Raw genomic sequence first — 18,405 nt, forward strand, 5'->3', positions numbered from 1 at the left:
TTAAAAATATACTGAAAGTTTAAAAAAATTTCTAAGAAAACGATTTTGCCGGTGAACGTCCTTAAAAATGATATCTACATACACATCTTATATTTTTGTGCTTAGAAATTTAGATGTTGTCTGAAAAAGCTTGCTATTGTGGACATCACATTAGAAAGATTGGGAACAACAATAAATTATCGACAGCTGTATATAAAAACATTATGGCTTGTCGTAGGATGGTTCGTGACAGCCGCATTAATAAATTGTGTGCATACCCTGTTTGTACAATATCAGTATAATTATGATATTCTAATACTTATTTGTATCACCATGACAGTAAACTATTGTTCTCATATTATTTTTATCGACGATCTAACTGTTGCAAGTATCCTTGGGTTGGTATCTTATATATATAAACATTACTATATCAGAATTGTATGTGTATATTTTGTATAAGATATACATATAACATAAATTATATATTCTGAAAAATTATTATGCTATACACAATATAAGAGTGATTCAAAAGATTACTGCTAAATTAAGGAGCGTATAGAGGGATCAAAATAGAACAACTTTTGATTAAAAACTTGTGTTCTCCGAAGTAACCTTAAGTCAGTACAGGTTTACAAATATATTTGGAACTCGGATAATATACCAATAAAATAATCGCAATTTGCTTCTCTTCCACTAGCTTTATTTTGTTTTCTTTCAGATTTTGTTAAGGATTACGTGAGATACCTGGGATATTTGAGAGAGTGCGTCAGAGTTCTGTTCGACGATGCCGAAATGCTTGCATTAAATATGGGGTCGCCAATTCGAACATTTTTTGTAAATTCAGGTTGTGTGCTAGTGTAATCCTTAACAAAATCTGAATAAAAACAAAATAAAGCTAGGGAGAGTAGAAAATTAGATTATTTCATTGGTATATTACCCGAGCTCCATACATTTAAAGGCATGTACTGACTCAAGATTACTTCGAAGAACATAAGTTCTTAATCGAAAGTTGCTCTATTTTGATCTCTCTATACGCTCTTTAAGTTTACCAGTAATTTTTTGAATCATCCTGTATAATACATAAAAAATTAGTTTTTTAAAGTTTAAAAAATTTTTTTAATATATCTGCGTTTCTTTATATGTACATTAATAAATCGTTATTATTCAATCTTCTCCATACATATAGATACATAGGATTACAATTTGACGAAATTAACAAACATCTTCAAAATTTGGCAAGCAATAACAAACAAGCAATAAAGCAAGCTTGGGAGAATACTGTATTAGATTCACCGGTCCAATGCACACTTCTGAAAACTTCTAGCAATAAACGGATAATATGGACCACAATGTAAGAAAATTTTTATAATTTTAGTCTACAACAAAATTGGACAGCAAAAGTTAAAATGTCGTCTTTACGCAGGCATCTTCATTTAGAATTATGTAAAATATCTCGTGAAATAGATACGATATTCGGAATACAGACGACTTTTAAAATGGGATGTTATTTTGGCTTCATGGCGATGAATCTTCATGAACTTTTTAATCTGATATTTATAAAGAATTATTTTATAAATACTAAGAATATGCGCATCTGTATTCAAATAACTTGGTTTTTCCATAACGTTTTGAAACTCCTCTTCGTTAATTATATGTGTGAAAAAGTCAGCACAAAGGTATCAGACCATTCACTATTCTTAAATTAGAAACAATTCTGACTTATTTTGGCTCTTTCAGGCAAATGCAACGAAAACTTTTGCGAATAGAGTATTATGTTCTATGTGCGACGTCAAAATAAATGAAAATGTAAGTATTAATATAAATTTTATAAATATTAAAATAAACATTTAATTTAGAAAACAGAAAAACTATTATTATTTTAATCTGTCTTGTATTCTAATATATAACAGATATCGCAATTATTATTACAAATGGCTCAATCGCCACTCAGATTCTACGGGCTTGGTCTATTTCAATTTGGATTCAAATTCCTTCACGGGGTATGTAATATTTACAAAATAATTACATATTACAAAATAATAAATACATCATAAATATCTAAAAAGATAAATTATTTTTCAGTTCACTACATCTCTTATGACAGTGGTAGTTATATTAATACAAGCGCATACAAATAAATAGACATTTTTAAGAAATATGGTTAATACAGTGCAAAACATATTCAATAAGCAAGCATCAGAAGCAATGTAATATACAATATATAGTAGTATAATTTCTTATAAATATATAATGTTAACTATATTTTTGACAACAATTTACAGGCACTATAAATTAATAATTATCACATATTTTCAAAACATTCAATAAAATAAAAACATAAAATTTTTCACTATGTTTTTATGTCGATTTTATCGATTCTGTCTCTCCTTCACCCATTATGCATGCTTATGAAAATTATTTTCTCAATGAAGCTAATTTTATATTGTTTTATCGAATAATATCTCTACAATCCTTAGACATAAAAAGTAAAACTGTAATTTCTTATGTAAGCATATTCCACTTAAAATAACAATATAATGGTCCCTAAAAACAAATCTACCATTGATACTTATTAATATTCATATTATCACGTACATCATAAAAATATTTTGAGACAGTATATTATACACAATAGAATTATATAAATACGGAACATTAGAAACATGAAAATAATACAATATTTATATTTCTGTCTTATATAAACGTATCTGTATTGAATAAAAACAAAGGCATATCCATCATCCATCTTTCGATAAATAGTGGTGCATACATTATAGTAGACTAATTGCTTTAATATCCTTTAATATAAGTGCCAAATAAAAATTGAAAAGTTCGCTATCGTTACAATTTGTGCAACCAGCAGGTCAATAAAAGTACAGTTTAGAATAGATATCGTGTGCGCAATGACCAAAAGTATTCGAACAATTTTGAAGCCACTTCTAATAATCAGTTATGTCTTTGGTTTAAGAATTGCCAATTTATCTAGTCATGTAAAACTATGGCTTAGTGTCTTATATATGTTGCTAATTTGGTTAACTTACTATTTCTTCTCGACATGTACAGTAATATCTTATATTGATAAAGATCACTCCATCGAAGACCACATTTGCTATTGGCTAGAAATCCTTACGACCTTATTGACAATCGTAATTGGAATTAATAATAATAAGGTAAGGAAATATTGATATAAGTAGTCATTAATAATAAGCAATTTCGCGTATATATTTACACAATAACACTAAATAAAAAATATATATGTATAAAGCTAAGAATTTATAATTTATTCAATTTCATGCCTATTTAATAATAAGAACTACCATGAAAACACAAAAACTTTCACACACACATATATAAATACGCATTGCTAGATACTTTTTTTTAATATCTCATAAAATAATTTATTTAAACCGTATGAAAATATAAATAAAAATAACAATTTAAGGTCGATTCAGACACAGCCGTGCCGTACCCGTACCGTATCACGGACAGAAACATTAGACAAGGATTCCTATTGTCTCCATCCTTGTCTAATGTGTCTTCATCCTTGTCTAATGTTATAACGATACGGATACGGTACGGGTACGGCACAGCTGTGTCTGAATCGACCCTTAAAGAACTCTTATATGTCCCTGAAATATAACAAATATGTTATTAGATATGTTCAGTTCAATACAATCGTCAAATTTTTGAATAAGTAATAATTATTTGTCTATTTTGCATTTTATTTCTGTGACAGAAATTCCAGAATTGTCTGAAAAAACTCGACATTGTCGATAATACGTTGCTTAAACTAGGAACAATGACAGATTATGATAAACTACGTAAGAAAACACTATGGCTTGTCTTAGGATGGTTTGCGATAGTCACGTTAACGAATTGCAGTACAGCATTATTCATAAAAGATGAATATAACTTGTATAATGCTGCAAATGCCATGTGTTACATTTTTATAAAAAACTACTGCTTTCATATAAACTTCATTGGTGATTTAACTACCGCAAGTATTCTCGAGTTGGTACATTTTTCTAAATACAATAACTATTATACTTTCTCGAGTAGTTATATACATAAATTAATAAAATTAAATGATCATGCATAAATTATATGATTTCCTAAGTCTATTTGAAAATATTGATACAATATGCTACTATTTGCAAATAACGAATTTATTTTCCATCTATTCTCTTAATATTTAGATATACAGGATTAAAGTTTGATCAAATTAATGAACATCTTCAGAACTTGATGAAAAATAATAAATGGAAAATAAAACAGACTTGGGAAAATTCTGTGACATATCCGCGCCAACGCAGATTTTCAAAAACACTAAGCAGCAAATGCATAATGTGGACTATTCTGTAAGAAAATTTAAATAAATTGTACTATAGTAATATTGCTAGAAAGAACTTAATATTTATAAGTATAGTAGTTTATACAGAATAAAACTTTATATTTATATATGCATGTCCAGACATCTTCAATTGGAGCTACGCAAAATATTCCGTGAAATAGACTCAATATTTGGAACACAAATGACGTTCAAAATGGCATGCTATTTTGCTTGGATAGCGATTGATTTGCGCGAAATTCTTTACCCAATTCTTATCAACAATTATGTAAAATATAGAATAATAGCGGTTACCCTACACTTTATCTGGCTTTCTCTGTAAAGTATATTTCATAATGTTTTCAAATTCCTGCTCATAAATTACATATGCGAAACAGTCACTACTAAGGTATTCATTTTATGTTTAATCTTATTGTTAGAAAATATCAGTATAAAATTTGTTTATAATAAATAAATCAATTTAATTAGAATCAAAAGCCATGCGATCCAAGCTTAGGTCTTTGACAGCCTTATATTAGTTACTGTATACATATATGTCTATATATATACATATAATTGGGCTTTTGATTCTAATTGATTGTATATCGTTACGATCCTATTTCTCTTATTAAATCAATTTAAGATTTGAGTATTATTGTCATTAGTTTTAAAATGAAATTAAAAGCTTCTATAATAATATTTAACATATTACAATTTCAGGCAAGTGCAACAGCAGATTTATTAAATAAATTTTCGTGCTTCACTTGTGACACTGAAATTCGTGAAATTGTAAGTTTTAAAACAAATACATTGGAATATTATATATATTAAAATAAATATTAAATAACGTATATGGGTAAATATAAAAAATCAACAAGATATGCATTAAAAGTAATGCATTTTGTTAATATTATAGATTTCACAATTTTCCTTACGAATAGTTTATGCACCACTTAGATTCTGCGGAATCGGGTTTTTCCAATTTGGCTTCAAGTTTCTTCACAGGGTACGTTATACTTACGATATAGTTATATTACAAGTAGTTAAATTTTTGACAAATATTTAAAAAACAAACTTACACTGTCTTTATTTTTAGTTTGTGATGTCTATTGCGACCCTTTTTTAGTTATTATAATACAAGCGCATGTAAATTATGAAAAAGTTCCTAAAACAAAAATTCCTATGTAAAGTATATTTCATAAAATGTATTATATGGTAACTTCTGTATTTAGTTTGTTATTACTCATATTAGTATTAAGAAAATATTTTTTAATTTTGGATTTGAAATTGTATTTAAAAAAATAATTAGATTCTGCAAAACCCAAATAAAAAGATAAAAAACAAAATTGACAAGAACAAGAATGGTTACGCGGGCGTAAACATCCGTTTTTTTAAGTTTATTATTATTAACCGGTTATTGCGATAAATATTACCACATGTCTCGGTAGTCGAATTGGTACGACGCCCTTCACGGAATGAGGGAGATTCCAGGTTCGAATCCTAGCTGAAGTAATATTTTTCGCAATAAATTCTTTACAGTTTTTTAAACAATTAAATCGCTTCGATTTAATTCCGGAGAGGGAAAGGTATTAATTTTCCAAAATAGCTGTGTTTCAAGTCCGACAAATATGCGGCGCGTAGTCTATTAAGTTGGAATATATGTAAAGGTGCAGTATGTATATTATAATTCGTTACTTCTTTACTTAAGTATAGAATATATGAACACCAACACCTTGTTACGGCTTAATGCTCCATTTTGCTTCCTCATAGAGGAAACTGTTTTCGTAATTTTTTTTTTTTTTTTTTACGTGTTCAGAATGTTCTAAAACGTCGAAAAATTGCAATTGTAAAAAATGTCTGTATGTATGTATGTGTGAGTGTATGTGTGTGTGTGTGTGTGTGTGTGTGTGTGTGTGTGTGTATGTGTGTTGTGCCAAATTTATCGATAACTCCAGAACTAATCAACCAAATCTTAACAAATTATATGAAATAGGGGTAGAAAAAACTGAAGAATATAATAGAATTAATAAAAATTGCTAGGTAATAATCAAAGGGCTTTTTTAAAAAAATTTTAAATTTTTGCTTTGTTATCCGTTAATGCTCTAACTTCCGTAGTTTTTTAGATATCGGAGTGCATTTTTTTTTAAGGTTAGGATTGAATTTGGCAATGATCGGTAAAGCGGTTCTCTTTTAATAAAATTTTGAATTTTTATAAAAATGTTCGTTTATGCTTTAACTTCCACAAATTTGGAGATATCGATCTATTTCTAATTTTATTATATTTTTTAGTCTTTTCTACCCCTATTTCATATATAATTTTTTAAGATTTAGTTGATTAGACCCAGCTTTATACGCGCGATCAAAGGTCCATAATTTTTAAACAAAATTTTGAATTTTTTTAGAAATGTCCGTGGTTGCTCTTAAGACATCACTTCCTCTATGAGAAAGCCAAATGTTTCTTCGGTTGAATAATATTCTTATTTCTGTTATATAAACATGTGTACACACATACATTATGAATACACATCAATTTTGTGTTAAAACAAGACGTCCATCATTGGACTTATTTCGACAGATCATAAAACATAAATTGTAATAGACTGATTACTTTAATATCCATAAGTGCCTTAATTGAAATTGCAAAGATCCACTATCGTTACCATTCGCTCGTAATCAACTTCTGCAAACACCTGTTCAACCTGATCAACAAAAGTTCAGTTTGAAATAGAAATCATGTGCGCAATGACCAAAAGTATTCGAATGATTTTAATGCCATTTTTAGTGATCAGCTATGTGTTTGGTTTAAGAATTCCTAATTTATTCAGACGTTCAAGACTGTTTAATATTTTATATATGCTGCTCGTTTGGTCGGTTTACTATTTTTTCTCAACATCTACATTGATATCTACTTTTTACAAGTTTTATCCCATCGAAGATCGCATTTGCAGTTGGGCAGAAATCTTTGTGACATTACTGTCAATCGTGATTGGTATATATCATGATAAGGTAAGGTAATGTTAGTATATGTAGTTATTATTAATAAACATTTTCATACTGATTTGCACAACTATAATATATAAAATTTCTGTAAAATTTATAATTTGTAGTTAAATAAGTTACAAGCCTGCTTAATAATAAAAACTACTAAAAAAGAATTTTTTATATACTGATATAACACGTACTGATAAATTTCCTTTTCTTAGATATTTAATAACATAATTTAAATTGAATGTATGATCATCTAAATTGAATGTCCAAGAATAATAGATTAACCCTCAGGGTACAGACTATAAAAAAGTTACGTTCCGTACGGACATGGGTTAGCCTAACCCGGCGACTTTGATTGACTGTATATCGGGCTATAATTTGTCAATTAAAACAAATTTTTTTTTCTTTGGATCAGAAATTTTCTCAAAAATACAATGGCGTTGATAGATTTATTACATTACTTGTTTTAAACAAAGATACATTTGAAAATGTAAACCATTCTCAAAAAATTTTCATAAAAATTCACTTTTTCTTTTAAATTGCATAACTTTATAAAAAAAAAGATATCGACATTTTTTAAGTCGCGTTTGAAAGCTAAAAAGTTGTTCTTTGAAATGGCTGAATTCGTTTTTTGATCCATTCCAAAAAAGTATATTTTTTTTAACTATGAAAATACCCGTTTTTTTGCGATAGCGATATAACGTTACTTGCTTGATTTATCGTAATAACGCAAAAAAAAAAATATCTTAAAGTAAAAATAGTTCTTTGGATGTTGTTGATTAGTATAATATAAATAAATAACACAAATTGAAATAATATTAACATGCATGCACGGATACACGTTATGCTGGTATGCTACAGAGCATCATTTTGAGGTTAGAATGCACAAAAGTATATTAAAAATAGTAAATTATACATACCAGAATACAAAAAAAAAAACACTTTACTGCAGCAAATACTCGAAAAACACAAATTTTTTTTTAAACACGAATTTTGTAACGTTCCGTACGGACTGGGTGTAGACTACCCGAGTTCAATTTTCAAAAACGTATAACTTGAGCACCAAGCGTAGACTGACGCTGCCCCTTGGCGTTCACGATGGCTGCATTCGGAGAGCGTGCTATTAGCGCTATTGTATCATTCTATCTTTATCGCTCATTAAATGTAAAACAAGGATAGAATAAGCAAATAGCGCTAATAGCGCGCTCCCCGAATGCAGCCATAGTAGCTACCTCAAAGATTTTTCCCTCCCTGGTACAGACCCCCACCATTCACTTCCTTTGAAATGGCGCTACTTTCAAAATTCGCTCGGGTTACGCTAACCCAGTGCGTACCCTGAGGGTTAAGAAACTTCCATACATCCTTGAAATATCAAACAGCTATTAGATACAGAACATAAATATAGTCTTAAATTTTTGTATAAATAATAATTATCTGACTACTTCACATTCTTTGTTACAGAAATTCTGGAACTGTCTTAAAAAACTCGATATTGTTGACAACACATTGCTTAAACTGGGAACAATGACGGATTATGACAAACTACGTAAAAAAACACTATGGTTTGTCTTAGGATGGGTCGCAGCAGTCACATTAACGAATTGCAGTTCAGCATTACTCGTAAAAAATAAATATGACTGTCATATTGCAAAAGCCATGTGTTTCATCTTTACAATAAACTACTGCTGTCATATAAACTTTATTGGTGATTTAACTACCGCAAGTATTCTCGAGTTGGTACATTTTTCTAAATGCAATTACTATTACTTTCTTTCGAGTAGTCGTATGCATAAATTATACGATTTCCGAAGTCTACTTGAAAATATTGATATAATATGCTGTTATTTGCAAATAAATACCTTTCCATACTTTTTTAATATTTAGATACACAGGATTAAAGTTTGATCAAATTAATGAACATCTTCAGAACTTGATGAGAAATAATAAACGAAAAATAATACAGGCTTGGGAAAATCCTGTGACATATCCGCGCAACCGCAGATTTTCGAAAACACTAAGTGACAAGTGCATAATATGGATCGTTATGTAAGGAAATTTACGTAAATTGTAGATACTGCTAAATATTAATATTACTAAAAATTACTTAAATTTACATCAATTGTAACTGCAGTAATATTACTAAAAACAATTTACAAATAGTAATATACACAAAATGAAACGTTATATGTATCATACATGTATATATACATCCAGACATCTGCATTTGGAGCTGCGCAAAATATCCTATGAAATAGACTCAATATTTGGAACGCAAATGACTTTTAAAATGGCATACTATTTTGGCATGATAGCGATTGACTTGCGCGAAATTCTCTACGCAATTCTGATCAACAATTATGTGAAATGTAGGATAATGTCTGCCGTTGTGTTCTTTCTTTGGTTCTCTTATAATGTTTTCAAATTCCTGCTCATTAATTATTTGTGCGAAATAGTCTCCATCAAGGTATTTATTTTACATTTAATTTCAACGTAACATCAATTTAAATTATATACTTATAATAAATAAATTAGTTAAAAATTTGACTATCATTAATTTTCAGTGTTAAAATTAAATTAGAATTTTCTTCAATTACATTCAAAATATTACAATTTTAGGCACGGACAACAGCAGATTTATTAAATAAATTATCATATTTTACTTGTGACGTTGAAATTCATGAAACCGTAAGTTTTTAAGATAAATTGGAATGTGTTAATATAGACATTAAATAATTTTAACAAATAACCAACAAAATGTACATTATAAGTATTGCATTGTATTAATTTAGATTTCACAGTTTTCATTACAAATAGTTCATGCACCACTTAGATTCTGCGGCATCGGACTTTTCCGATTTGGCTTCAAATTTCTTTATATGGTAAGTTATATTTATTGTGTAATTACATACCACAAATTGTCACATTCGTAATAAATATTTAGAAGAACTTATATACTGTCTTTGTTTTCAGTTTATAATGAATATTGCGACCGTTTTAGTTATAATAATACAAGCACGAGCAAAAAAGTAAGCATTTTGATCAAGTTATGACAGAGTTCATACAAAATAATTTAAATAAAAATCCATATATAATATTTTGTACATTTTATAAAATGTATTATACAATGTATTCTGGGTTTGGTTTTGTATACTCATGTTAATATTGAAAATTAATGAGTAGAAAAAAATAAAAATATATTATATAGTATGTAAAAGGTAAATCACACACAAATATTCTTTATTATGCTTTTATATCGATTTCATCTGTCCTTGATCGTCTTCATTATTAGAAGAATTATTCTTTAAGAGCCACTTCGACCAAGCTCCGATTAACTTAATCGTTGATTAGTCCATTGGAAATAACCAATCACATTTGTCAATTTGCTTCATGAATAAATCCGATTGGTCATTTCCAATGGACTAATCAACGATTAAGTTAATCGGAGCTTGGTCGAAGTGGCCCTAAATATAGTTTTCTTATATAGGGTGTCCACAATTTACTGACCTGAAAAGGTAAAGGTAGGTTGGATATAACTGAAAAGCAAAGTCACGAACCATTTTGCAAAATTTGCTACAATTATTGAGTAATTAATTAATACGTCTGAGCGAATGAAAGCATGAGAAGTGGTAAACCGGACTTGATAGGCACGTAAAATGGCTTAATTATTAGATGTCTTATTGTTAGCAACGGTGATCATTATCTGATAACGAGAGATAGAGTCACGCAGCTGCGAGCAACGCGTGACACGATCGCGCGCCAAAAAACTATGATTTACTGTAGTTCTCAAGTAATTGCAGTATGTATTAGGCATAATACCATGCGAACAAACGCTACAATTCTTGCACCAATTTCATTATGATCAAATACCACTGAGGATGATCTCAATGAGGAACGAAACATTTAGTTTTTATGAGTTTTTTGACGACCACATTTACTACTTTTACTTCAACGACTATCTTTATATAATTTATATTACTTAATTACTTAATTATATTAATTTTTTGTCTATTTCGCACTCCATCTCTATAACAGAAGTTCCAAAACTGTTTGACAAAATTCGATTTTGTGGATAACACATTACTTCAATTCAGGAACAACGACAGAATATGACAAGCTATGCAAGAAAACAGTATGGCTTGTCTTAGGATGGTTCATGATATTTATATTAGCAACATACATAATCATTTAGAATTAGATATCTTTGCTTAAATTAAGTAAGTGTAAAAGAGGAGAAGATATACACCCTAATGTACGCAGATGACATAGCGGTACTAGCGGAGGAGGAACAGGACATGAGATCCATGATAAGCAGGCTTGAGGGATACCTAGACAGGAAAGGCCTAACGCTGAGTACGGAGAAGACGAAGATAATAAGATTCAGAAAAAGAGGAGGGAGGAAGAAGAAATATGACTGGAGATGGAAGGGAAAGAAATTAGAAGAGGTCAAAGAATTCAAATATCTGGGGTACACGCTGATGGCGAATGGAAGGCAGGAGGCACATATCAGAGAGAGAAGAAGGAAGGCAGCAAGGGTGATGAGGGAAGTGTGGGGAATAGGTAAAAGGATGTGGAAAAAGGACTGTAAAAGAAGGATCTGGCTGTATGATACACTGATATGGACGGTGATGGGATACGAGGCTGAAATATGGGGGTGGAAGGAAAGGAGGGAGGTAGAAGGGATACACGAGAGATACCTCAGATGGACTCTCGGTGTAAACTGGAGGACCCCAGGGTACATGGTCAGGGACGAACTAGAAAGGGAAAAAATGGGAGCCAGAGCGAGCAAGAGAGCATGGAAATTCGAAAGAAAACTGGAAGAAGGTAGAGGAGGAAAAATAGCAAAGAAATGTTTGGAAGAAATGAAAGAAAGATGGAAGAAGGAAAGGATAATAGGAAGATGGGAGCAGGAGAGAAAGGATTACTGGGAAGGTATCGGGGTAGAAAAGGGAGGGGAGGAGGGACTGACGGAGGAGGCAATAGAACACAAGGAGAAAGCGAAACAAAGACAAGAAAGAATGGGAAAGATTATGAATCGAAATACAACAGGTGGTATAAACGAATAAGGAAGGATGGGATACCGGAGTATCTAAAGAAGGGCTGGGAGGAGGCAAGATGGAACAGAATCGCAAGGTTCAGATTGGGCAACGAGATTAGGGAGGGACTATACTGGGGAAAAGAAGAAGACAAAAAATGCAGGATATGTGAGAAGAAGGAGGAGACGTGGGAACATGTCTGGGAAGAGTGCTCGAGATGGGAAGATTGGGAGGGAGAGAGTTGGCAAGACGTGGTGGAGAAGATAATGAGTGAAAAGGGAGAGGGGGAGGAATGGATGAAAGCGATAGAAGAAATGAGGAGTGGGGGGGGAGGAAGGAAAAAGAGATTGAGAAATAGATGGCTAAGAAAATTTATTTAATTTCAGATAAGGTCAAAGAAAAGGGGAGCACAGAACAAAAGGAAGGAATGGAATTCAGAGCGAAGGTGACGGTAGAGAGAGAGAGATGCTGGAGAAAATGATAAGGGATCAAGCAAAGGAAACACTGAGAGCACTAAAAGAGGAATTAAAGGACCAGAGAGAGAAGATAGAGAACCTGAAAAAAAAAATACGCAGGCTAGAAATGGGCGCGGGTAAAAGGGAGAGGGACGAAAGCGCAGAGAACAGGGGCAGGCAAGAAGAAATGAAATGGTGGTCCGACGACAATAAGAGGAATGAAGACGAGAGAAGGAGGAAAAACTTAATAATAAGGGTAGAGAGGAACAGATGGATGGGAAAGGGAACAAACTGGGAGAAAGTGAGGCAACTGCTCTCGGAGGAACTGAAGTTAAAAATAGAAATGAAGGAAGTGAGCGTAATAGGGCTGAGAGGAGAATGGCTCACGATGCTGGTGAGGCTGGGAAGTGAAGAGGAGAAATGGAGAGTATTAGAGGCAAGGAGGAGGGCAGGGAGTAGACTAAAGGTCAAAATGGATAAAGACAAATCTGTAGAAAGAAGAATTTAGAGAGGGAGAAAGAGAAGAAAAGGAGAAAGAGAGGAGGGGAGAAGATGATGGAAGAACAAAAGGATCAGAAGAGGATGAGATAGCAAGCGAGCTAGAGAAGAGCCTACTAATGGAGACGGAAGAGGAAAAGGAAAAAACAAAGGCTGAGTAAGAAGGAAGAGGAGATCAGGGGAATACGGCGGGACGCGAGCGGGTAGCGGGGGGCCGAGGAGCGAAGAGCCGCCCGGTTGAGGAGGCGCGGTCACCATGGCCCGGGCATAGGCGAATGCGTGCTGTGGCGGCGACGGCGATAAGAAGAATGCATTCTTCTGGTATACCGGTTCACACCAGGCAATGCTGGATCTCATGAACAAGTACGACCCAAAGGCAACACGTTCTCAATGGTGCGAGAGAGATGAGATACTCAAAATGATGTCCGTAAAACGGATAATGATCTATGGTTCGCTGGTGCCGTTTTTTTATCATGCTCACTCTTCTCGGAGTTGCGAGATATATCACCGTTGAGGAGAATACATGCGAAAGGATGTGCATATTCGAGTATCCGCAGTATGTGAGAACATCTTTCAAGTGCGTTGCCGCGGCGGCGGCGCGCCGCTGATATTAACGGAAAATAATGTCCGCGGCGGTGGCATGCGCACGGAGGAAGCGGAGGCACCGTGGAGCGACATGCAAAACGGGCGGCTCGGATTCGGATGGATCACGCGCAGAGGGACTGCGTCACGTGTTGCGGCCCCTGGCTCCTGGCTCCCCAGATAGCGAGTCACAGCAAGACTGATGATGTTTTTCTTTATTTTTGTTTGAAAGTTTACATACTAAAATGTACAGGGTTGGGTACGTCCCGAAAAAACGCCGATAGCGATCGCAGCAAGACTGTTTATTGTTTTTCTTTTTTGTTGGAGTTTATTTTTATTTTTATTTTTGATAATGGCATTTTGATTGTAAAGGGTTGGGTACGTCCCTGAGAAAACGCCGATGAGCCCATGGCAGAGACATATGTACAGGGTTGGGTACGTCCCTCCAAAACGCCCTTTTGGACCCCTTTGGGGTAATAAAGAAGCTCAAACTACTACTACTATATAATTCTAAATAAATATGTGTATTATATTAAGTAAATAAGTCATTGGCACTATCCAAATAAATATTTTCTTGAATCTAAATTTTTTTTCAGTGTAATATTACTAAAAAATTTACGTCAATTGTAACTGCAGTAATATTAGTGTAAAAACAATTTAAAATAATAATATACACAAAATGAAACTTTATATGTACATAAATGTGTCCAGACATCCTCATTTGGAATTGCGCAAAAAATATCCAGTGAAATAGACTCAATATTTGGAACGCAAATGAATTTTAAAATGGTATGCTATTAAAAATAGTGATGACTTTACCCCGTTCTCCCCTACATACTGCAAATAGTCACATTCGTGATAAATATTTAAAACAAAAACTTATATTACACTCTGTCTTTTTTTAGTTCATATAATGTCTCTTGTAACTGTTTTAATTATAATAATACAAGCACAAGCAAATAAGTAAATATTTCAATCAAGTTAATAGAGTTTATACAAAATAGGTCAAATGCGCATATAATATATGTTTTATAAAATGCATTATATAATTTCTTCCGGATTTGCTATGGTATATTTAAATTAGTATTTATATTAGTATTTAAAAATAAAAAAATATTGAATTAAAAATATTTTATGCAATAAAAGGTAAATAATTAAGATTCTTTATTATTGTCGTACATCTATTCGACATTTGCTCATTATTCTCTTCATTGTTAAGAAAATTATTTTTTTCATGTAAGTTTTTTATATAGTTATTTTTATACAGTTATTCAATTAATATAATTTCTACAATTAATATAATAAAAAAAAATTTTATAACTGTAAATTTATGGTATCTGTATGTTATGTATTTGTTACAGCTGTGATGATGGTTAAAATATATCTTGCTTAATAAAATATTTAAATAAGTATGTACTAGATATAGCCCTATACAAAACTCAAATAAAAAGATAAAAAACAAAATTGACGAGAACAATAATATTCTTATTTCTGTTACATAAACATGTGTACACATATCCATTATATATACACATCTGTTTTGTGTTAAAACAAGACGTCCATCATTAGACGTATTTCGACAGATCATAAAACATAAATTGTAATAGACTGATTACTTTAATATCCATAAGTGCCTTAATTGAAATTACAAAGAACCACTATCGTTACCATTCGCTCGTAACCATCTTCTGCAAACACCTGTTCAACCTGGTCAACAAAAGTTCAGTTTGGAATAGAAATCATGTGTGCAATGGCCAAAAGTATTCGAATGATTTTAATGCCACTTTTGGTGATCAGCTATGTGTTTGGTTTACGAATTGTTAATTTATCTAGACGTTCAAGACTGTTTAATATTTTATACATGCTGCTGGTTTGGTCGGTTTACTATTTCCTCTCAACATCTACATTGATATCTGCTTTTTACAAGTTTTACCCCATCGAAGACCGCATTTGCTGTTGGGCAGAAATCTTTGTGACATCATTGTCAATCATGTTTGGTATATATCATGATAAGGTAAGGTAATGTTAGTATAAGTAGTTATTATTAATAAGCATTTTCATACTGATTTGCACAACTATAATATATATAATGTCTGTAAAATTTATAATTTGTAATTAATTAAACTACAAGCCTACTTAATAATAAAAACTACTAAAAAAAAACTTTTCTATCTACTGATATAACAGTGATAAATTTTCTTTTCTTATAGATACTTAATAACATAATTTAAATTGTATGTATAATTATGTCTTTAAGAATAATAGGTTAAAAAATTTCCATATGTGTCCTTGAAAAATCATAGCTATTAGATACAGAACATAAATAAAGTCTTGAATTTTTGGGTACATAATAGTTATCTGTATACTTCACATTCTTTGTTACAGAAATTCTGGAACTGTCTTAAAAAGCTCGATATTGTGGACAACACATTGCTTAAACTGGGAACAATGACGGATTATGACAAACTACATAAAAAAACACTATGGTTTGTCTTAGGATGGGTCGCAGCAGTCACATTAACGAATTGCAGTTCAGCATTAGTCGTAAAAAATGAATATGACTGTCATGTTGCAAAAGCCATGTGTTTCAGCTTTATAATAAACTACTGCTGTCATATAAACTTTATGGGTGATTTAACTACCGCAAGTATTCTCGAGTTGGTACATTTTTCTAAATGCAATTACTATTACTTTCTTTCGAGTAGTCGTATGCATAAATTATATGATTTCCGAAGTCTACTTGAAAATATTGATATAATATGCTGTTATTTGCAAATAAATATTTACCTTTCCATACTTTTTTAATATTTAGATACACAGGATTAAAGTTTGATCAAATTAATGAACATCTTCAAAACTTGATGAGAAATAATAAACGGCAAATAATACAGGCTTGGGAAAATCCTGTGACATATCCGCGCAACCGCAGATTTTCGAAAACACTAAGTGACAAGTACATAATATGGATCGTTATGTAAGAAAATTTACGTAAATTGTACTGCTAAATATTAATAGGTATTACTAAAAATTGTTCAAATTTACGTCAATTGTAAGTGCAGTAATATTACTAGAAACAATTTACAAATAGTAATATACACAAAATGAAACGTTATATGTACATGTATGCACATTCAGACATCTGCATTTGGAGCTGCGCAAAATATCCTATGAAATCGACTCAATATTTGGAACTCAGATGACATTTAAAATGGCATACTATTTTGGCATGATAGCGATAGACTTGCGCGAAATTCTCTACGCAATTCTAATCAACAATTATGTGAAACATAGAATAAAATGGGTTATCATACACTTTATCTGGTTTTCTTATAACGTTTTCAAATTCCTGCTCATTAATTATTTGTGCGAAACAGTCTCCAACAAGGTATTCATTTTAAATTTAACGTAACATTAATTTAAATTTTACTTTTAACAAATAAATCAATTAAAAATTTAACTATTATTAATTTCCAGTGTTAAAATTAAATAAAAATTTTCTTCAGTTTTATTCAAAATATTACAATTTTAGGCAAAAGCAACGGCAGATTTATTAAATAAATTATCACATTTTACTTGTGACGTTGAAATTCATGAAACCGTAAGTTTGATTAAGATAAGTTTGTTGGAATGTTTTAATATAGACATTAAATAATTTTGACAAATATAAATAACCAACAAAATGTACATTATAATGAGTATTACATTGTGTTAATTTAGATTTCACAGTTTTTATTACAAATAGTTCATGCACCACTTAGATTCTGCGGAATCGGATGTTTCCAGTTTGGCTTCAAATTTCTTTATACAGTACGTTATATTTATTGTGTAATTACATATCACAAATGGCTACAAATATTTAGAAGAAGAACTTACACGCTTTGTTTGTTTTTAGTTTATAACGTCTATTGCGGCCGTTTTAGTTATAATAATACAAGCACAAGCAAATAAATAAACATTTTGATCAACTTATGACCAAGTTTATACAAAATAATGTAAATAAAAATCCATATATAATATTATGTATATTTTATAAAATGTATTATACGATATATTCTGGATTTGGTTTTGTATACTCATGTTAATATTGAAAATTAATGAGTAGATAAAAAATATTGTATGATATGTAAAAGATAAATCACAAATATTCTTTATTATGCTTTTATATCGATTTCATCTGTCCATAATTGTCTTCATTATTAAGAGAATTATTCTTTAAATATAGTTTTTTTTATACAGGGTGTTCATAATTCACTGACCGAAAGGTAAAGGTAGATTGGATATAACTGAAAAGTAAAGTCATGAACCGTTTTGCAAAATTCGCTACAGTTATTAAGTAATTAATTAAATCGTCTGAGCGAATGAAAGCATGAGAAAGCGGTAAACCAGACTTGGTAGGCACGTAAAATGGCTTAATTATTCATTATTCTCTTCATTGTTAAGAAAATAATTACGTTTTCCATATAAATGATTTATATAATTATTCAATTAATATAATTTCTATAATTAATATCCATCCATCCACCCATATCCAAAAAAAAGATAT

The 18,405-nt window shown here is 31.1% G+C and overlaps 1 protein-coding gene and 2 long non-coding RNA genes across 3 annotated transcripts in view; 2 read left to right on the forward strand and 1 right to left on the reverse strand.

The window, feature by feature from the left end:
• Nucleotides 1-18,405, reverse strand: part of LOC139812403 (uncharacterized) — a 339,231-nt gene that overhangs the window by 141,947 nt on the left and 178,879 nt on the right. The window lies entirely within an intron of this gene.
• LOC139811572 (uncharacterized) lies at nt 2,832-10,510 on the forward strand. Its single transcript, XM_071775846.1, has 10 exons — nt 2,832-3,149; nt 5,027-5,095; nt 5,223-5,312; nt 5,846-7,312; nt 8,756-9,027; nt 9,179-9,340; nt 9,509-9,758; nt 9,911-9,979; nt 10,084-10,173; nt 10,265-10,510. Exons 4-10 carry the CDS (start codon nt 7,040-7,042, stop codon nt 10,322-10,324), a joined length of 1,176 nt encoding a protein of 391 aa, XP_071631947.1. The 5' UTR covers nt 2,832-3,149; nt 5,027-5,095; nt 5,223-5,312; nt 5,846-7,039; the 3' UTR covers nt 10,325-10,510.
• LOC139811577 (uncharacterized) lies at nt 15,539-17,262 on the forward strand. Its single transcript, XR_011731676.1, has 3 exons — nt 15,539-15,876; nt 16,248-16,519; nt 16,675-17,262. It is a non-coding gene; the product is annotated as an uncharacterized lncRNA (long non-coding RNA).

Source organism: Temnothorax longispinosus, chromosome 4 (assembly GCF_030848805.1).
Source record: "Temnothorax longispinosus isolate EJ_2023e chromosome 4, Tlon_JGU_v1, whole genome shotgun sequence".
NCBI lineage: Eukaryota > Metazoa > Arthropoda > Insecta > Hymenoptera > Formicidae > Temnothorax > Temnothorax longispinosus.

Bases quoted from the DNA above. Each gene is read 5' to 3' on its own strand.
- LOC139811572 (XM_071775846.1), top strand. From the start codon at position 7,040: ATGTGCGCAATGACCAAAAGTATTCGAATGATTTTAATGCCATTTTTA. The intron at 9,341-9,508 runs GTAAGGAAATTT...ATATACATCCAG, and splicing joins TGCATAATATGGATCGTTAT to ACATCTGCATTTGGAGCTGC. The intron at 9,759-9,910 runs GTATTTATTTTA...TTACAATTTTAG, and splicing joins GCGAAATAGTCTCCATCAAG to GCACGGACAACAGCAGATTT.